This window comes from Nipponia nippon, unplaced genomic scaffold (assembly GCF_047370975.1).
Source record: "Nipponia nippon isolate SJK-2023a ecotype South Korea unplaced genomic scaffold, ASM4737097v1 scaffold_2, whole genome shotgun sequence".
Taxonomy (NCBI): domain Eukaryota; kingdom Metazoa; phylum Chordata; class Aves; order Pelecaniformes; family Threskiornithidae; genus Nipponia; species Nipponia nippon.
This window is the reverse complement of record NW_028262336.1, coordinates 8,746,424-8,764,548: the sequence shown is the minus strand read 5'-3', so window position 1 is coordinate 8,764,548 and position 18,125 is coordinate 8,746,424. Positions and strand designations below refer to the sequence as shown.

At 42.5% G+C, this 18,125-nt stretch overlaps 3 protein-coding genes across 4 annotated transcripts in view; all 3 read right to left on the bottom strand.

Annotated features, from left to right (window-relative positions):
* Positions 1-136: 136 nt before the first annotated feature.
* LOC148055643 (uncharacterized) lies at positions 137-2,732 on the bottom strand. Its single transcript, XM_087757124.1, has 2 exons — positions 2,125-2,732; positions 137-1,862 (listed from the first exon to the last, which is right to left on the bottom strand). Exons 1-2 carry the CDS (start codon positions 2,730-2,732, stop codon positions 1,550-1,552), a joined length of 921 nt encoding a protein of 306 aa, XP_087613250.1. The 3' UTR covers positions 137-1,549.
* NIT2 (nitrilase family member 2) lies at positions 2,141-15,668 on the bottom strand. Of its 2 annotated transcripts, none has more exons than XM_009466701.2 (10): positions 14,208-15,668; positions 11,803-11,921; positions 8,972-9,092; positions 8,764-8,852; positions 7,090-7,183; positions 6,030-6,104; positions 5,518-5,596; positions 4,756-4,854; positions 3,629-3,684; positions 2,141-3,248 (listed from the first exon to the last, which is right to left on the bottom strand). In XM_009466701.2, exons 1-10 carry the CDS (start codon positions 14,233-14,235, stop codon positions 3,160-3,162), a joined length of 849 nt encoding a protein of 282 aa, XP_009464976.1. In that variant the 5' UTR covers positions 14,236-15,668; the 3' UTR covers positions 2,141-3,159. The 2 variants fall into 2 exon arrangements, with proteins under 2 accessions (XP_009464976.1, XP_009464977.1); XM_009466702.2 differs by lacking the exon at positions 14,208-15,668 and adding an exon at positions 12,653-12,824.
* A 1,039-nt stretch (positions 15,669-16,707) lies between these two features.
* TBC1D23 (TBC1 domain family member 23) overlaps positions 16,708-18,125 on the bottom strand; it is a 37,131-nt gene continuing 35,713 nt past the window's right edge. Inside the window, exon 21 of the transcript XR_015704663.1 lies at positions 16,708-16,754. The gene's annotated coding sequence lies outside the window, so the exon portion shown is untranslated. The remainder of the gene's footprint in view (positions 16,755-18,125) is intronic.

Genomic DNA, 18,125 nt, shown 5'->3' with positions numbered 1-18,125 from the left:
TGACATGTATAAGAACAGGCTTTGATGAAAGTGCTCTCTGCAGCGGTGCTCCCTGTGCTTGAGGTTGCTCAGAATTTAGGAAGAACTATTAACGCCTGGCTCCCTGTCACCTGCTCTCCCTTCAACCTTGGAGACATGGAGTTAACAAGTCTTATCTCCGATGGCTTCCATCAGTCACCCACAGAAGTATGATCTTGGGAGCTGAAGATTACAGGGGAAAGGAAATCCAGCCAGGAAAGCTGGGAATCTGAGTAGCCCACACCCTGTTAATGTGTGTGTGCGCAGGTAGACCCCTTTAGTGAAAGGGAGGTTGGTTGTTTTTTTTTAAATGGCTGATATAATTGAGGTTTTGCTTTAAGCCAGGTGTGCATGTGAACTTTGAGAAAAGCTTCCTTTAGTACAGACTGAGAGCTGAAGTGAAACAAGTATTACTGCTATTTAAAAAAATAAATATTGTTGAACCAACATAGGAAGTTAGTACTGAAGCCTCGGATAAACCTGGTGTATCCTAGAGACTCTGGGAAGTTGCTTCTACACAGAGTTGTCTTGTGTCTTAATTCTGATCATGTAAAATCCCTGTTGTTCGTGTTAGAGACGCGTTTGCCAAAAGGGAGAGTAGAAGTTGTGACTTGAATTACTTGGCTCTAGTTGCAGATTGAAAGTGAAGAGGGAACTAACATACACGAAGGAGCTGTACTGTAACTTACGCTGCAACTATTTGGAGCAGCTTTAGCCAGGCTTCCCAGCTGCAGCGGCAATGACGCTGCCCGCTCCAACAGGCAGTGCTGTTTTCTGCCATTTCTTGAAAAAGAATTTAAACTCTTGCAGGCTCACATTCTGGAGCTGTGTCAGGGCTGTGACTGGCTGGTTTTCTATACTTACCGAATACTGGTGCATCTGTATAATATGGATACTTAAAGTGCCTGTTTTCTACCAATACAAAGATTGAGCATTGATTAAGTCTTATCTAGCTGAGAACTGACTCTGTACTCATTGAAACCCCCCAAAATTCATAGTCCCATCTGTATCCTCACTTCTGAGTGGATTGCACTGGAGCCCCCTCAAACATCCTGCTAAAACAAGGTGCTCGCACGTTGTCCTGACAGGCTGAAGAGGGCCGAGCTCCGGCCGCCTCTTCCGCTGGGCTCCCCACAGCAGCTTGCTCGCTCCAGGTTTTCATCCCTTCTCTCCATGTGGGATTCCGGGGAGGAGGGTCCAGGCCATGGATTCTGTTGTCTCTTGCAGGCTGCACTTTGCGTTTTTAAAATGAAGCCCATGAGAATCCTGCGCTACTTTAATCCTCCAAAGGCAGTATTTTGTTCCTGCTCTGCTGCACGTTAAAGTAGTACAGAGAGGGGAGGGAAAGGCAGGTGGAGTAGTTTGGAAAAATGGATGTGTAATAGTCGCTATGATTTAGGAGTTGGGCCCAGTGGTGGCCGTCATGGATGCCGATTGTTGAGTATGTGGGAGGCACTAATCTAATGCAGGAGACTTGACACGAATGATAAATTGTTAATTTTTTTATATTTATTTTTCAACAAATAAATCTTCATTTCACCTTATGCTCTGTGGCTTGTTTCTTAAAAGTTCCAGTACAGTATCTACACCAAAATGCAGTGGGAAGTGCAGACCAAAAATAGGCCTGTTGGAATAGATAATGCCACAGAGTGGAACGGGGTGACCTGTCTTTGGGGGGGCGGGGAGGGGAAGATGCCTCGGGTTTGGCTTGCTTTAACCATTGATTTTCCTCTATAAAACACACACCTACCTCATTCCAGAGAAGCCAAAAGAACATAAAAGTCAAGAGAGCAGCTGTGGGAAGAGGAGGAGGATGGCCGACCACGAGTAACAAGGTAAGGTGGCTGTGGGGGAAACTGGCGGTTAGCTAGACCAACACAGAACCTCTCCCTCCTCCCGGTTTTGTCTTTTGAAATCTCCTTTAGCCTTACTGCTTTAGCATTTTTGCTGCTGGGAAACTAAAAGCCCAGTGGCAAAGGCTGGATAGTTACAGTTGCTTCTTTTTGTCATCCCAAGGAGAAAAAAAAATGTCATTTGCAAATTCTTATCTTTTTACATTAGAAGTACCACAGTGTCTTACTTCTAAGAATAAAAAAACCAACAAACCTACAACACGCTAGGCTGGGTTTAAGTCTTTCAAAGCCATCTTTAATCATCAGTTTGTTAGTCTCTTCAGCAAGAGCGATGAAGCAAGGAGTGTTTCCCATGCCACTGCGGGAGTTGGCCGTTGGTAGCAATAATGCATTTAAACACTGAGCAATTCTAGTCCCCGCCTTCTGGGAGACTGTGGGCAGAAAGACCTCGCCGGCCCAACAGGTTTTCCAACCCTTTTGACTGACTCCCCTCAGCTTTTCCAGGTGAAGAATTAAAGCCCGTTCAGACATGATAGTAAGGAAGCCGTATGGAGAGCAAAGGCGTGGTGACACGAATTGCTTTACCAGTAACCTGCAGCACTTGAGCAATAAACAGGAATTGCAATAAGGAGAATTTAAGACATCTATTCCAGGCAAGACACACGAACCCAAACCTGTTGCAGATTCTTCTATAGTAGTAGTTCTGCCTGGCAGCTTCTTGCATTGTCCCCACGCAGTACAGAGCAGAATTTGGCCTGTTTTGCTCACTGTGGTAAATTTTAAGCTTTCCAAGTTGGAAGTTGGGCAGTCAAGGAACTTTGTTAAGGCACATACAACGAAGCACAGAGGTGGAAGAATCATGCTTCTACGTTATCTGATAATTCACTGAAAAATTCCTAGTACCAAAGCCGACTTCAGAGGATTTCTGGAGAGAACAAGGTTCCCATTTCTATGGTCTACAAAAAAAGCCCCCAACAGGTAACTAAAACATTGTGATGCACAAAAAGCAATGGTAACTACTGCTGTCTTGAACTGGCTTCCCCTCCATCTTTATCCTAGCTGTAAAATACTATAAAATACTGAAGTATGAGAGGAGATATAAAAGCTGTATTGGAATCAATTTTAGAATTACATCACCAAGTTATGGGGTTTGTTGATTTTTTGTTTGTTTGTTTTTAAATTAACTGGCACGTTTAGCAGTAGATTGTGGAGCAACTAGTAAGGGAATCCTTCCGAAGATGAAAGCAGCAGCCATGGTGCCAACTGAACCTTCCCTGTTCACCCAGCTTCACTTTTTCATCTCTATGCCATAGAGATCACAACGCTTCTGGCTTAAAATAGGAATCTGTTGACGTATTTCTGCGAGTTTCTGCAGATCTGTGGGGGGGAAGAGAGAGCTATTAGAACAGCAGTCGGAAAGGGAAGCTCCTGGCTTGTTCTGAGGTGAGGCAGGGAAAAAAAGAGCAGCTTTCACTGAGAGTGGGTCTGCAGGGCACCACAACTGGCCAGCCAGGGCTGAAGGAAGCCTCAACTTTGCTCTTTTCTAAGGTGGCGGCTTCCTCGTAAGTAAGGGAACGGGAAGGGCACAGCCAAGTGCTGCTTGTTCTTGCTTTAATCTAGCAAAGGTGGAGAAGGCATGGGAACACCGCGTCACCTGTAATTGCACGTGCAAGCCCACAGACTTAAAAAGCTGTCTCTCCTTAGTCTCATGACCTGTACTCAAGAAAGCAAGCAGGAAAGACAAACTTTACCCTTACCTATATCTGTGTAGATAACTGTTTCCTCCGCCCCAGCTTTGGCTATGACTTCACCCCTGCAAAATCAAGCACATTTGTTCAGAGCATTAACACAGAGGTCTCGAGGCATCAGTCCAGTTGCTGCTGTTTGTACAAAAGGGAGTTCCTACCCTTGATGTCTACAGCTGTAAAGACAGGGCTGTCCTAAAAATAGCATCAAAATTCATAACTCTGGCATGATAGAAACGGCTCCCAGGCTTTATAAGTGGCACATTTTATATGTGACATATACTTAACGTAAGTATGTTTCCGGAGATCAAGAATCATGGTAAGAGCAACGGCGAGAACCAGTGCGTGTGAGCATGCAATATACCTCAGGGGGAAAGGAACAACCTCACCAGGGACAGCCACATATGGCAAAGACTAACACCTTCTCCTTTCAGATCCTACTGGCTCTTAACAGGAGTACACTGTTACTCTGCATGAGCTGCTGAACGTTATTTGTCATGTCTCCCACTAGGTGTTCTGTCACTGCTTTCATCATATAAAGCTAAAAGCTCAAGACATAGATAAGGCTTTTCTTACTTTGCAATCATCTGGAAGAGAACTATCAGAGAATTTATCTGAAAGAAAAAAAACTGCCTGAAGATTCGGTCCCTTTTACCTCCTGTGCACCTGTGTTGCTTCTGCTTAAGTCTGAATATGTCTCTTATCTAGCTGAAGACATTCTTGTTCTTTCTTGTCAAAGCAGTGTTGCTCTTTGAGGAAATGAAATAGTTTTGTGTAAGCTGCTTAGGATGGTTCAGTTCTGCACAGAGAATTACCATAACGCATAGTATATAATGGACTGAACTTCAGGGACAAGTTGAAAAGGTCAGCAGCTTAACTAAATGCTAAATACTTGTACTAAGTAGCTTCTTTGCTACAAAAAAGAATACACACGGTTAAACTAGTTCCAGTTTCTTTCTTGTTTTTCAGTCAGACAGTTTTAAAGGATGATTTTGAGAATGTAGGCTGAAGTCTCAAGTGCTTTTTACCAAGAACTTATGACATTTTTAAGAGTAGATAGAAATGTGGGACTGAAATGTGACTGTCAAGTCATTTTTTTACCAAGAAAAGGTGGGGTTGGGGTTTTTTTCTGAACTCACCATGGATTTACTACAGTGCTGTGTCCCCAGGCAACATAGGATGCTTTTTCATCTCTAGCAGGAGATACGGTAGCTACGTAGACTTGATTATCAACAGCTCTGCGTTCACAGAAAGATGAAGGAAGAGAGGGAAAAAGTGAGTATTTTTTTTTTTTTATACCACCAATTAATTAAGCAGAAGAGAAAGAATCCACTCTGAAGGGCAAGCTATGTATTCTCCTAAGGACCAGCCAAAATTGTAAATGATATGAAGGTCAGAGAAAGCAGAGCCTGGAAAGATAAGTCTCCAGCACCTACTCCTGAGTTAATAGGTAGAATGAATTACATGTTCATTCAGTATGCAGCAACGTTGATGGAAGCGGACCAAATGAGTATCCCCTGCATTTGGGAACCTCAGGGTCTATTTCTGTCTGTAATTAGAGCAGTTCTCAAATGGTTATTGGCTTTTCTGTCTTGAAGTTTGTGTGTGAAGGGTGCTTACAGAGCCATGGGGAGGAGGTCCTTGAAAGGGCATAGCCACGGAGGGGCTGGCAGGAGTGAAGGATAAGGATTTCCTGCTTTTCTCCTTAACAGCAAAATCATTCTGGTATCTCATCCAGGGACACCTCAAGCAAGGCTTGAGGAATGGCGCCGCTCCAAAAGCGGAGTGGCCCCGCAGCGCCACTCCTGCTGCATAGCGTCATTTGGCACACAAGAACCGCTCAGTTCCACATGCTAAAACTCCCTCTGGAACAGGAGGATAAGCTGTTACTGCGTTCTTACCGTCCCCTTTGCAGCAGTTCCCAATGGGCTGGTCCTGTTGTCAGGTTAAAAGCCCCTGGATATATCAGCAGCTGGCAACCTTTGTTAAAAGAAAATTAGAAGTCAACAATCACCAAGGGGAAGATGTTTTACCCTAGAGTGGCCCTTCACATTGAGACTCGAGGCGAGGTTTCTTTCAATACTTCCCACCCTCTGCCCAAACTGTCCATGCATGACACAGGTGATGGCTTATGTCAGCAATGCCCTGGGATACACTGCCAAGTGTGGGGATGCGCCCATCTCCATCACTCCATCAGCAATTGTCTAGTAGGAAACGATTGTTACTTTACTCAAGCAGAACAGACACTCATTTGAGTAACAAAGTCTTGGCCACAGGATGCATTTTGTGTTACTGGGCGAGGATAAGAGTGCCTGATCACCCAGACTGCCCAGAACGTACCACCCTGAGATGGCCCTGCACAGCTCAGGCCTTAGGACTAACCATGCTCCTCCGTTAGGTGACCCAGCCTCACCTTTCTGGCCGTAGATTTGAGCCATCTCAGCAAACCTGATATCATAGCAGATGCCCAGGCCCACTTTACAGTATGCTGTTCTCAAAACACAAGAGACAACAGTCATATCGCTATCACGAGTACACAAAAGCAATCACAAGACTCCCTGTAGCCATCCTGCCAGCTGTTATTTTACGTCTCATAGTAACAAGAGGAGCTATATTTAAATGTGTATCCTTATCTGTAACAAGCATTGGCTATTTGTGGGGGAGAATTCGTGTTTCACGATGACAGGAAGACTGTGAGAAGCAGTCTTATCTACCCTTTAAAAACAGACATTTCCACACAATCGTGTTACATCAGGTCTTCGCGTAACATATTCCTCTCTGATTGAGTTGCAGGTTTTCAATTCTTTTTAAGAAAAGAAAGCCCTCACTGCTCTTCACAGACTAAAGAAACTACAGTCATGTACTTTCTTAAAGAGTGCACACTGCAAGGAGGAAAAAGTGACCATGGGAGATAAGACTCTTCGGAGAGCTCAATAACAGGACCTGTTGATTTTTGAACACTGGCGGGGTGGGAGTCGGTGTCCTGCTTTTTCATCTGATGTGGTTGATTCAAGAATGTTGGGATGGGCTTTACAGTTAATGGTCTCCATTATTAAATCATCCTCACATGAAACAATGTGCCAGTGTACCTGTTTGCTACATATATTCTTTTCCAAGTCATGTTTTATAAGAACCATTTTAAAGATGTAACTGCTACAACAAAACCACAGTAACTTCTCTTTAGCAAATCAATAGGAGCACTATTTATTAAGGGAAGTGCCATGATGTATGCTTCAGCCCTTTCTACTCCCCTCTGTCCTTTTGCAGTCACAGTGCCTTTTTCAAAGTTTCAGAAGTGACCCATGCACTTGGAACAAACTTAAACTAGATTTGTCATGGTTGTCAAATGCCAAATATAAATCTGATAGTCTGAAAATCCATTGCTGGGAAGGAGGAGGGGGAAGAGAACTCCAGAACGACCATAGTGGTGTTGTGGTAGAGCTCCTTAAAGAGAGGGCTTGTCTCATACTCACGAGTATCAAACACGGAGAAACTATTCCCTGCACTCAGTGTTTCAGACTCTTTGAACTGTATCTTCCCAGGAATATTAATGTCAAACAAATGAACCTGTAATTACAGTATGATTAATAACAATTAATAACAATTTCTCTGCTTGGTATTTGAGCCTCTTTCTATTAGGCATGTTTTCTAGTTACCGTTATCTAGACTACTCTTTTGTCAGGATCCCAACTAAACATTGCTCAAGACTGAGAGATCTAAAGACGATTTAAAGCAGTTTTCTTTACAGAAATATACATGTCTAAAGTTATTTGGGGGAAGGAAAAAAAAAAAAAGACTGGCCGTTTTAAACAAGACAAATTCCTGTGACCCAAGTGATGCACGTATCAAATGTTAATGTTACTTACCAAATAGAATGCCCTGTCGTCCTCTCATGCAGTAATAGAGAGTAGTTAAAAATAGCTAAAAATATAACAACTAATTTGTAGTATGGCTCTATATCTTCTTCGTGGAAAGAATCCCTGCAAAATAGCTAGATATCTTGATCTAATGAGTAATTTTGCAAAAGAAAGGATACATATAAAATGTATTGAATTTGTCAGGATGATTTTAAACTATGTTAAAGCAGGTGATATTTTCCTCTTTAAGATTTGAGTCCTATTCCTGCAAAACTTCTCCAGAAAATACCTTCACCAAGTCATAAAGTTCCCATGAGTTCAGCTATGCAGATGCCCCTTAGCCCCTGCAGAGTCTTTATCCCTCCCTTGCAATGGAAGATTCTGTTCCTGGCTGCAGCTTCCTAATAGCACAGCTGGTTTTATGTTACTATTCATTCATATTTACACAGTACAAGCTTGCACTCATTCTACAAACAACTACTGGGCTTGCAGACTGATGCGGTATGATAGATGGAAGGCAACATAGTACTTCAGAAAGTGATCTAATAGTGTAGCGGAGTGTAGAATCAGTTAACAGAATAAATTAATACCTGCACCCCAGAGGTATTTTGCATCACCTCATTTGTTCCAAGTAACCTTGCATTCTCTCTTTTGTTTTTCCTTGAAAGAAATAAGCTGTTGTTCACCTACGGAATGATACCTGTATGCATAGTCAGGTTAACAGAAACTACACTCTACAGTTATGAACAGGAGGTAGTTTCTCAGAAGACACAAAGCAATGTCCAGGTGGAAGACGATGGCAAGCAAGCATCTCTCACAAACAGCAGACACAGCTTAACTATAGAACTCTGACTTCGGTTGTCTGCACTAATCATACATATAGCACACAAAGTATGTAAAGAACAGTATTTATGATAACAGAAGGACTAAATCCACTGGGAACCTGAGGGAAAATCCTGATCCCACTTAGGCGGCACTATGTTTTAGACCTAGACCAAGGTACACAGATGATTTGCATCAGGATTTACTCTTTACCACAGTTTTTCCAGCATCTGGGAAAAGCCAACTATGCCTTCTGCATTTTGTCATCCTTATCCAGAACAAATTTATGACCACCTTTGAGAGGGGTGTCTACATGTTCCAAATAAAAATTACATGCAGTTTTACTGACAGTACACAGATTATTATTAATGAAAGATTCTACTAATTCGCATCACCTTTAGGCACAGATGAAGTCACATGTGCAACGCTGCCGAGAAACCTTTTAATAACAATATTCTGCCATCTTACCTTCCTGTATTTTGCCAACATAGCACCATCAGGCCCAAAGACAGTACATGTATTATACAGCTTTCCACCATCCTCTTCTGGAATGGATCCTTTGTAAAGGCGAGAACAAAGATTTCCCCCGCTGTGTTATATGGAATTTTGATCCAATGGCACTCATAGACATTGCCCATTTTTCCCCTCAAAGAGATGGTCACTAAGAGTAAACTACCTCCAATGAGATATATGCTGCACTCCTTCGCAACTTCTGAGAGCTTTTGTGTCGATTCCCCGGGGATCTTCTCTGCATACTCCTTAAAGTATTGGGTTCCATATGGAGAATTAAAGCATTCCTAGAATTAGGGAAAAAAACCCATTATGTTAAAATCCAGTAACACCACTGCAAGGACATGTACTTGACCTTTCAAACTCCTCTCTATCAGTGTTCTCATACAATCTTTAGTTACAGGAGCTCAGTAAGCAAATCAGAAAATACCAGGAGGCCAGAGAGGCCTTAACAATTAGAGAAAACGCAGTGGGTGTGTCGGTGTGAACGCATGCCAAACAGAACATGAGCTAGGAGTATCATATGCAAGCTGCCAGTAACAAGGCTAGCACATTTATCCATCTAGACTTAGCAAGATCACAAGGGATGTTCTCACCAGAACAATGAACCAAGTTCCACCTAGCTCATTTGACAAGTTACAAGCTAAATAGATTCTCTCAAAACTGTGAAATGCTCATGCTCATCCACAGCCCATGATATCTTGATTTTTAAAAGGACCTTTGCAAAAGCATGCATTTCTCAAAATTACTTATTCTTTTGCTAAAACAATCCTTTAAACACCATTTCCTCACAACTGAACAGTGTCTTCTGTCCTAGGCTGTAGTTAAAGATTTGCTGTCCCTCAGAACCAGGCATGTAATCTTTAGACAGTAAGATTAACACAGCAGTTTAGATGCCTAAACTCGGTGGCTAGTGGTGTTTGAGATGCCCAAGATATCCAGAACTTTTACTTTGCGTTATATTTGCCAGCTCTGTGAGGATGCGAGACACCTGCCCCCAGCACGTTTTTGTCCCCTAAAGGAGTACAGCTGAAGGGCACAGATAGGCTATCAAACAGTACCAGCACCTACTCTTTGGCAAGCGATTCCCAGCCCAACCATCTGCCTCGATTGTCACCTTTGCTCACGGGAAGTTGTAACAAGACCTCCCCCCCACAAAAAAGAAAAAAATAAAAAAAGAAAGAAAGAAAAAAAAAATCAACCTCTGAATAGCACCATAAACATTTATTGCTTAACCCCTCAAGCAAACTTCTAAACAACTGTAGTAGATTCTACTGAACTGGAATAACTGAACCAAAACTGGATGGATGGTTTTGCCCCATATACAGACACTGGGCCAGCAGACACCAGTTAACCCACGGCAGAATTTGTAGATGGAAGAGGCAGGAAGGGAAGGCTCCGCCGGCTGTCAAATGAGTTTCGCGGGCTTTTGAAAGCTGGACTGAACTTCAAGGAAATGAAAACAATGCCAGCTGCCTCCACCTTCATCTTGCCACTTGCAGTGTCAATGTGGGTGGTATTGAAAGCAGGGGCTCAAGAGAACAGGCAGAGCTCTGTGCTTGTGGTAGCAGTGCACGGGGCTGTTCATAAGTTGATGCTGGAACAAAACTGCAGACTGCACAGATCACCTAGTCCTGCGCTCTCCAAAGCGGTAAGAATACAGGGACAGATCTTTGAATTGCCTTCTGTCAATTTCTCGAGTCAAATGGATTCTGTTTTTATTTCTTTATCCATAAACATTACAAATTGTTTTTCTCTCGCAAATTTTTCTTGGTTCAGAAATGAAAAAAAGTTTAACACATCAAGGCTAACATGTCACAGGAAAACTGCCATATCCCTCTGCAGAGGTGTACATTATACAGTCAGTGCAAGTTACATCTGTTCTTTATGTGGTGTGACTTTAAAAAAAAAATGTGGAGGGAAGAGAATACTTCATGCCCATGTTCTAATGCCAGTATAAAATTTATCTCCCCAAAGTCTGTGAAAAACCTTGCCCTTGTTTGACAAGTTTTACTCTAAAAGCATGAATTATCATTGGCAAAGTAAGTATCTCAACTAAACAGGTCTGGAAAACTGTGTTTGTATACATGATGAAACTAACAAATAATAGATAATCTCAATGTAGGAGGCCCAGCCGGAATAATCAAAGGTCACATTTGCAACACAAGAGCTGTGGTAGCAGAGAGGAACTGGGAAAGTTGCTTAATACTTCACCTGTGACAGCAGGAGGGAAAATATTCTGTGTGTAAAACATTCAGGCCAAAAGTTCACCCAGAGAAGAACTTTGCACTCCTGAGTCAGATGCTGCAGGCCACAGGGGTAACACACGTACCCCCAGAGACAGAGGAAAAAAGCTCAAAGCTGCACTGGGAAGGTCACCTCGTTGCCAGCACACTTATCTGTGTGAAAATTCAGCAAGGTAACGATGGCTGAAGTCCAAAAAGTAAATCAGAAATTAACAGGATTTTTTAGTGGCTATTTATGTTTCCACACAAGCAAGTCAAAAGAAAAATGCATTTTAATCATAACTCAGCCACAAATGACCTGCTGGAAATGTCTTAAGTCTATTTTGTTTCTCAGGTACTATGTAATCTGGAATGATTATGGCAAAGAGTCACTGTATACCTGTTTTGTTTCATATCAACATTCTTTAGCTGAAAATCACCTTTTCCTACATTTCTAGCACAGAAGGTTTCTGCAAAGATTCAAACCACAGTGTCACTTTTGTGAATTCAGAACATACCAGTGGTGGAATTACCTGGGATTTAAACCAGCAAAAACTTAACCAGAATCTTATACCACAAAAAAGACAACCTGCTTTTTTTTTTTGGTTTCTTATTTTCTCCCCTCGTAAGTGTGCTGATAGACAGAACCCCTGGTGTTTTTCCTATTTTGGAGCCTCATACAGCATCTAAGCTATCCAGAGAGAAACAGGAATATATAATGCATCCAAGGGTTGGAGGTATAGGTCCTAAGTAGACCACGATCTTTACTCACAGGTAGAGCCACAACTTTTGCTCCTTTAGCTGATGCTTCTCTCACCAGTCCACAGGCTTGTTGAAGGTTATCAGATTTAACAGCAGATACATGAAGCTGAATAAGAGCCAGGCGGAAGCCTAATGGCAGAAAAGAAAAAATTAGTCAGCAGAATTCCCCCAGGAAAAACTCTTCAAAATTTGAATTCGCTAATGAGCATTTAACAAAATAAATCTGCTTATACATTAACATATACACAAACCACTTCTAACTCATTTCGCAGTCTGCCTATGACTCTAGAAACGGCCTCTTAGCACAGGGAGAACATTCAAACCTAGGCTTGCTAATGGGAACCATACATCGCCATCGCTCTGCTCAGGTCGAAGATCAGAGAGTTCACGTGCTAGTAACACTCAGCCTAGGCAGCACCCAGCCCACCTTCTAATGTAAGATGCCCTGTGACGGAAAGGGAGACCACTAGTCACCTGGACCTGCTTCTTCCTTCCCAGTTTGCTACACGCTTTGTGAGCCTATCTTTTTGTTCCGCCTGTCACCCGATGAGCACTGCATGTCCTAAACTAAAGGATTGGATAATCCCAAAAGCACCGAATATGGGAACAGTTTGTTTTTATCCTTCAAATCAGAACTGGCCTAGGAAATGGCTATAAAAAGCAATAAAGATAACATCTTCCCTGATCAATTCTCTGTAATTTGGTTTCTAGTCAAGAGACAGTTGCAAATGTTATCAACACTGTCTCTACTGCAGCTAAGCAGGATTTACATTTGCAGGCTCTTGAAGTATACAAGCGCAAGAGATCAAATCAAGTTTTGTGCACACCCCTTGGATTTCCTTCCATGAATCTCCTAGTACCTTGGGCTGTGGGAAAACACATCCTGATCAGGTAGAACTGTCTCCTTTAAAAAAAAAAAAAAATGCTCTAGCTTCATAAAGAAAAGTACCCTAGCTTCAAAGCACCTCTCTTCTCTCTCTTCAAAGTACCGGTCATACAGTCAAAGATCACTATCAGGTAAAGAAAAAGCTGCAAGCAACACAGCCTCAGTGGTCAGGGAAACAGGAAGAACTGATTGAAGTGAAGATGAGATCGGGTCAGGAACAGTCAGGCAGAGTATCTTTCTTCCTACTTTATTTCTCACTTCAGCAACGAAGCAGCTAATTTCTAAAGGTTAAGAAAATAATTAACTGCTCACTTTGCCACTCTTCACATGAAAGACTCTTAATATTTGGTTTATTGAGTAAACAAAGCTTCGCTGAGATTTTGAACAGATGTAACCACAGTTAGCTTCCAGACCCACCTAGATAACCATACTAGGGATCTGTCTAAAACTTTCCCATACTTATGGAATGTGTTTTAACTCAAATAAATTGAACACTTAAAGATTTACATTTCAGCGTAAATTCACTTTTGAAAAAAAAAAAAAAAAACACAACAACAAAAGAGCAGCTACTAGGAAAAATTTTAACTAACTTCCTTTCCATAATGTTTAAAACACCAGGAAACCATTAATCTTATTTTCCCTATGCCTCAGGTTTGGAGTTTGTTAAAGGGCACAGTTAAAGCTCAGTCACAACAGAATACGTGTACTTGTGCCCACAGTTTTGTTTAAAAACGCTGAGACATAGAAGAAACAGAAATACAGAGAAACGTGCAACAGTGCTGTAGAGGCCCAAGATCTCTTCTTCCAGCCTTGCTAAGCTGCCTCAAAAACCTCTTTAAAAGCAATTCTCAGGATAAGCCTACAGCACTGCACACCACACCCAGGTAAAAGTGTATCAGAGTAAAATAACGGTTTGTATTTATTTGTATCACTACAAAGCATGTTTTTTTTGGACAACATCAGAAGCTAAGCACGTCTGGTTTGTTCAGATCACGCTTCTCGACAAGCTGGCCACCGCAGGAGCGCCCAGAGAAGCACGGCAGGCGGCTCCTACCCGCCTGCAGCAAAGCCAGGGTGCCCGCGGCAGCTCCCTCCGGTACCTGCAGTATTTCACGCCCCTTCACCGGCTCCGGGACAGCGCCCAGGACCGAGGCCTTCCCAGTCCAGACCAGGACTGGGGACTCCAGTCCAGACCAGGCCTGGCCGGGGCAGCAGCCCGCCCCGCCGGCATCCCCGCGGCCAGGTAAGAGGGTCAGGGCCCAGGATGGGGGGCACAGGGACGGGCCCTGGGGCCACGGTGGCTCCGCGGAGCGCCCCAGGGCGAGCGGGGAAGCCGGCACAACGCAGCGGCCCCTCGCAGCGGCTGAGGCCCGCGGCGGGAGGCCGGAGCTCCGCTACAGCGGCAGGTTCAACTCCACGTCGGCCCTTTTCCCCACGTCCCCGGCCGGGAGAGAGGGAGGGAGGGAGGGAGGGAGGGAGTGCGAGGAGGAGAGGTACGAGGGGAAGCAGCCGCTCCCGCCGCCACTCACTGGCCATGGCTGCCCGCGCCGCCTGCATCCCCCCGCCGCCCCGGCCCCTCCCTCAGGGAGCGGGGCCGCCCGCCCGGGCGCCGCGGGCTGCTGGGAAGTGTAGTCCCGCCCCGAGGGCGGCGGGGCCTTCCCCGCTCCTCCAGTGCCCCCTCAGCACCCGGCAAGAACACAGCCCTCCATCTACACAAGACAAGGCGTCTTCCCAGCCCCACGCCATCCATAGCAGCCGTGTGTTTCTGCAGGGCTCGTCCCAAGAGCTCTGTGCCCGGCTACAGGTAACTCGTTCACCTGCGCATCCCTGCACATCCCCATCGCCACCTTCTTTTACCATTTTCTAAGGTAGAAACCAATATGCTAACTGCCGTGCTGTTCTTGTTACTAGCTTTAACCACCGAGCGCTCCCCGTTACTCAACATAAAACATTCCTGCCTCGTGTGTATTTTACAATCTTGGGCTTTTTAAAAGCATGTCTGTAGAACTGCAGATTCATGTTGTTCAGAGGCCGGCACCTCTTGCACAGCATTTCTCATGCAAGACTATCTCCGCACAGAGCGGAGACGCACACGTGACAGCAGAAGGGGCCAAGATAAAACAAAGTGGGTAACCCAGGGTGATCAATCTCTTACACGTGTTGGGCTGAAGCCGCTTTCAGAAACACGGGCCGAGAGATAAAGGATGGGAAGTGCACAGCCACCATAAAACAGACCACCACCGCCGCGTGCAGCAGTTACAAGCCTTCCTTCAGCAGAAACACTGTTCGATCTGCCCCTTGGAGCTCATCCCAAACCAAGCAAGCCAAAGGACGGCACAATTACCAACAGCGGACAACCGCAGATGAGGAGGGGATGCAGCAGCTCTTTAGTAGAGCTCCCTCCGTTTTACATGTGCCCATGGTAGTAGAAACAGCATATATTAACTTTTTTTTTTTTTTTTTTTTTGAAGAGCACACCTTGCAGGGCTCCAGGTGCAAAGAACGGCTGTCTCCTGAGTTCACACAAGGTTTGAGGCAGGGCACAAATTCAGAAAGAGAATAAGCAGTGAAGCAGTATCATCCCTTCAAGGTGAAAAGCACAGGCTAAAAATCCACTGTTTCCCATGCTTCAGAGAGATACAGTATATTTTTCCAAGTTTCAGAACAACAATATCCAAAAGCACTAAATACACCCAAAAGAACAAGTTGCATGCTATCACCCTCTCCCTCCCAAAAAGGAGAAACTTTTCACCCATTTAGTAGACTACCCCTATATTGAAAAGGTTTTTGACAGTATCAAAAGTTTTGAAACTACAACTGAAATGCAGTGGGAAGAAAAAGCTACAAACGCTGCTGACACCTTACACACAGGTGTAAGGCCTAACAGAAACTAAACTAAAAGAGCAGCAATTAATCTTTACTTGCATATAGAGAAGGCAACGTAATAAAAACTGCATCTGCACAGTCAGAGTATTTTTGATGGATAGTACTTGTGAAGTTCTGCACAAATTCTCACACAGAAGCACTGACCCTGGCTATTAAACACAAAGGTAAGAACTTCCATTTGGCAGGAAACCTTACTCTGAAGAGTGTTTCTTTCCTGCTACAGACCTCATTTCTATCACCAAAATAAAGAAAAATAAAAATTAAAAACCCTACAACATAGCAGCTGTCATCTTATATTCAACAATATAGACAGCAGTGCATACAAACAAAACAGGAGCCTGCAAACCTAAAGGGACCAGAAGTAGCATACTGACTATTTTGATTTTTCTTTTCAAAAACCATCACTCCAGTACTATAATTGGAATTTCTGCTTAGCAGTACAAGTTTTGTAGCAAATACACAAACTACAGATATATACACTGAGGCAAAAGTAGCCTTTAAATTGTGGGTAGAGATGCATAAAACACCATTGAAATTATTTGTAGTTCGGCCTGAGCTTTGTAAGATAAGGAGTCTGTTGATAACTTGCACATTGCCTTAAAAATTACAAATAATCAACCTCTTAATGGCTTGGATTTTACGTTTCTACACAGAGGAGATTTAAGAACTTACTGTAACTTTACTTACTATAGATCTAAAAGGTCTATATTTGTTGTCCTCACAGAGAAGCACACACATTACCCACTTCCCATATTTAATGCCCAAATACACCTGTTTAACAGAGTGAACTCTTCACTACAAGTAATTAGATTCTTCAAGATATCACTTTAAATACTTCAGCAACAGATGAAATAACTATTTCTCAGTTCTCCCCAAATCACGTTCACAATTCTCCCCCTCCCAATAACTAGCAGAAATGTGTTGTATCATTTTGCCAACATTTTCATAACATAAAAATACGATGCTGAGAAGTCTGGAATTTATGCAGAGACTCTTTCTATAATTTGACCATTTGTTAACTCATTTTGACCTTTCTATGAATGCTTACTGTGGCTCACCCAAAAGTATTTAATGAAATTAGTCTAAATTCACATATACTTACATTAAGACGTCACTGACAGTAGATCACTATGATCCATAATCAACTTCTTTCACTCCAAAAATCAAATTCACTTCCATATACAAAATACCTTTAGGAAAAACTGTTAATTGATTCAGAGAATCCAGACAGTATGGAACTAAATGCCTTTTGACAGAACAAGTTATGTTCAAATTGTACTGGTTTATTTACAATTGTAGTTTATAAACAGTAACACAAACATCTTTACATGAAAAAAATCTCATTGCTAAAGTAGGCACAGAGTCAGAGACTCTTCAGGATATTTGCAGAAGGAAGTAGGAAGAGGAAAATGTAATACAACAGCTGCTGGGCAAAACTATAAATACATGAGCATTGGCCCAGGTGCAATTTCATGCAAATATTTTCAACCGTTCAAGTTCTATTGGTGTTTACTCAGATACTAAGAAAAGAAAAAAAAAAAAAAAAGAAAAAAAAGAAAAAGGAATTAGTTCCAGAATTAAGGTGCCCTAGCTTGATTCCTAGTAAAATAACTTAGAATAACTGTTTTTTATAAAGGTCAGTTTAATTTATTTTACCTCTTGATGATGTACCAATTCACTCACAGGTTTTTGAATCAAATATTCGGAAGACTTCACACAGCAAAGCTAATCCCTATTATCTTTATTTCACAGTTTTTGGTAATTTCCACATCAGCCTACAAAGATGCTATGCCTCAGCCACAAGGACATTCCCATACTGAGCTTTTTAACAAGAGAATCGTTCTTGGAACAAGTGGAAAGCTGCTGATAAACCACCACATAGTTGCCATCTCTCAAACATTAACTGATTTAGAAGATGTTAGTTAAAAGAATATAAACAAATGCTTGAATCAACGAAGGCAACAGTTAATGAATACATTTATCACAGGTATACAGCACTTGAATCTCTTCACTTTATTTGTATGTGTTAATTTTCTTGCTGAACACACCTCCAATCATACTCCAATCCATACTCACTTCTGTGCTGAACTGAAGGTTTTTAAAGGTCTAACTATAGACAATGTTGTTTCTGGGGAGCAAGGTAACTTGTTTTCAATTGTCATATTCTGTCATGAAGCATTAACTTCAATTTCAATGCACACACTCATCTTTACAAGAGAAACAGCCTCAACCTATGAAATGTAAAATTTTGCATAATTAAAAAAAATCACAACCCTGTAGTAAAAGCTTATTGCACACAGTTCATTTTGGTATTTAAAAATACCCTTACCACCAATTCCAATTATTTAACCTAGTAGTGGATAAGACTTTTAAAAAAGTTAAACGGAAAAAATGCTAGCCATTTGTAAAATTATCTGCAGCACAAGCTGGACTTAACCATTTTTAATGAGAAAGAACCAGTATTTCTAAGATTTTTATCTGCTCTGCTCATAAACCTAACTTTTTAATCAATCCTTGCTACTACCCAGTAGGCAAAAATCAAATTTATAGACTGTAGGCAA

Bases quoted from the DNA above. Each gene is read 5' to 3' on its own strand.
- NIT2 (XM_009466701.2), bottom strand. From the start codon at position 14,235: ATGCAGGCGGCGCGGGCAGCCATGGCCA. The intron at 11,922-14,207 runs GTGAGTGGCGGC...TTCTGCCATTAG, and splicing joins GGCGCGGGCAGCCATGGCCA to GCTTCCGCCTGGCTCTTATT. The intron at 7,184-8,763 runs GTAAGATGGCAG...CTGTAATTACAG, and splicing joins TGTTGGCAAAATACAGGAAG to GTTCATTTGTTTGACATTAA.
- LOC148055643 (XM_087757124.1), bottom strand. From the start codon at position 2,732: ATGATTCTTCCACCTCTGTGCTTCGTTGTATGTGCCTTAACAAAGTTC. The intron at 1,863-2,124 runs GTTTGTTGGTTT...TTTCCCCCACAG, and splicing joins CCCAGCCTAGCGTGTTGTAG to CCACCTTACCTTGTTACTCG.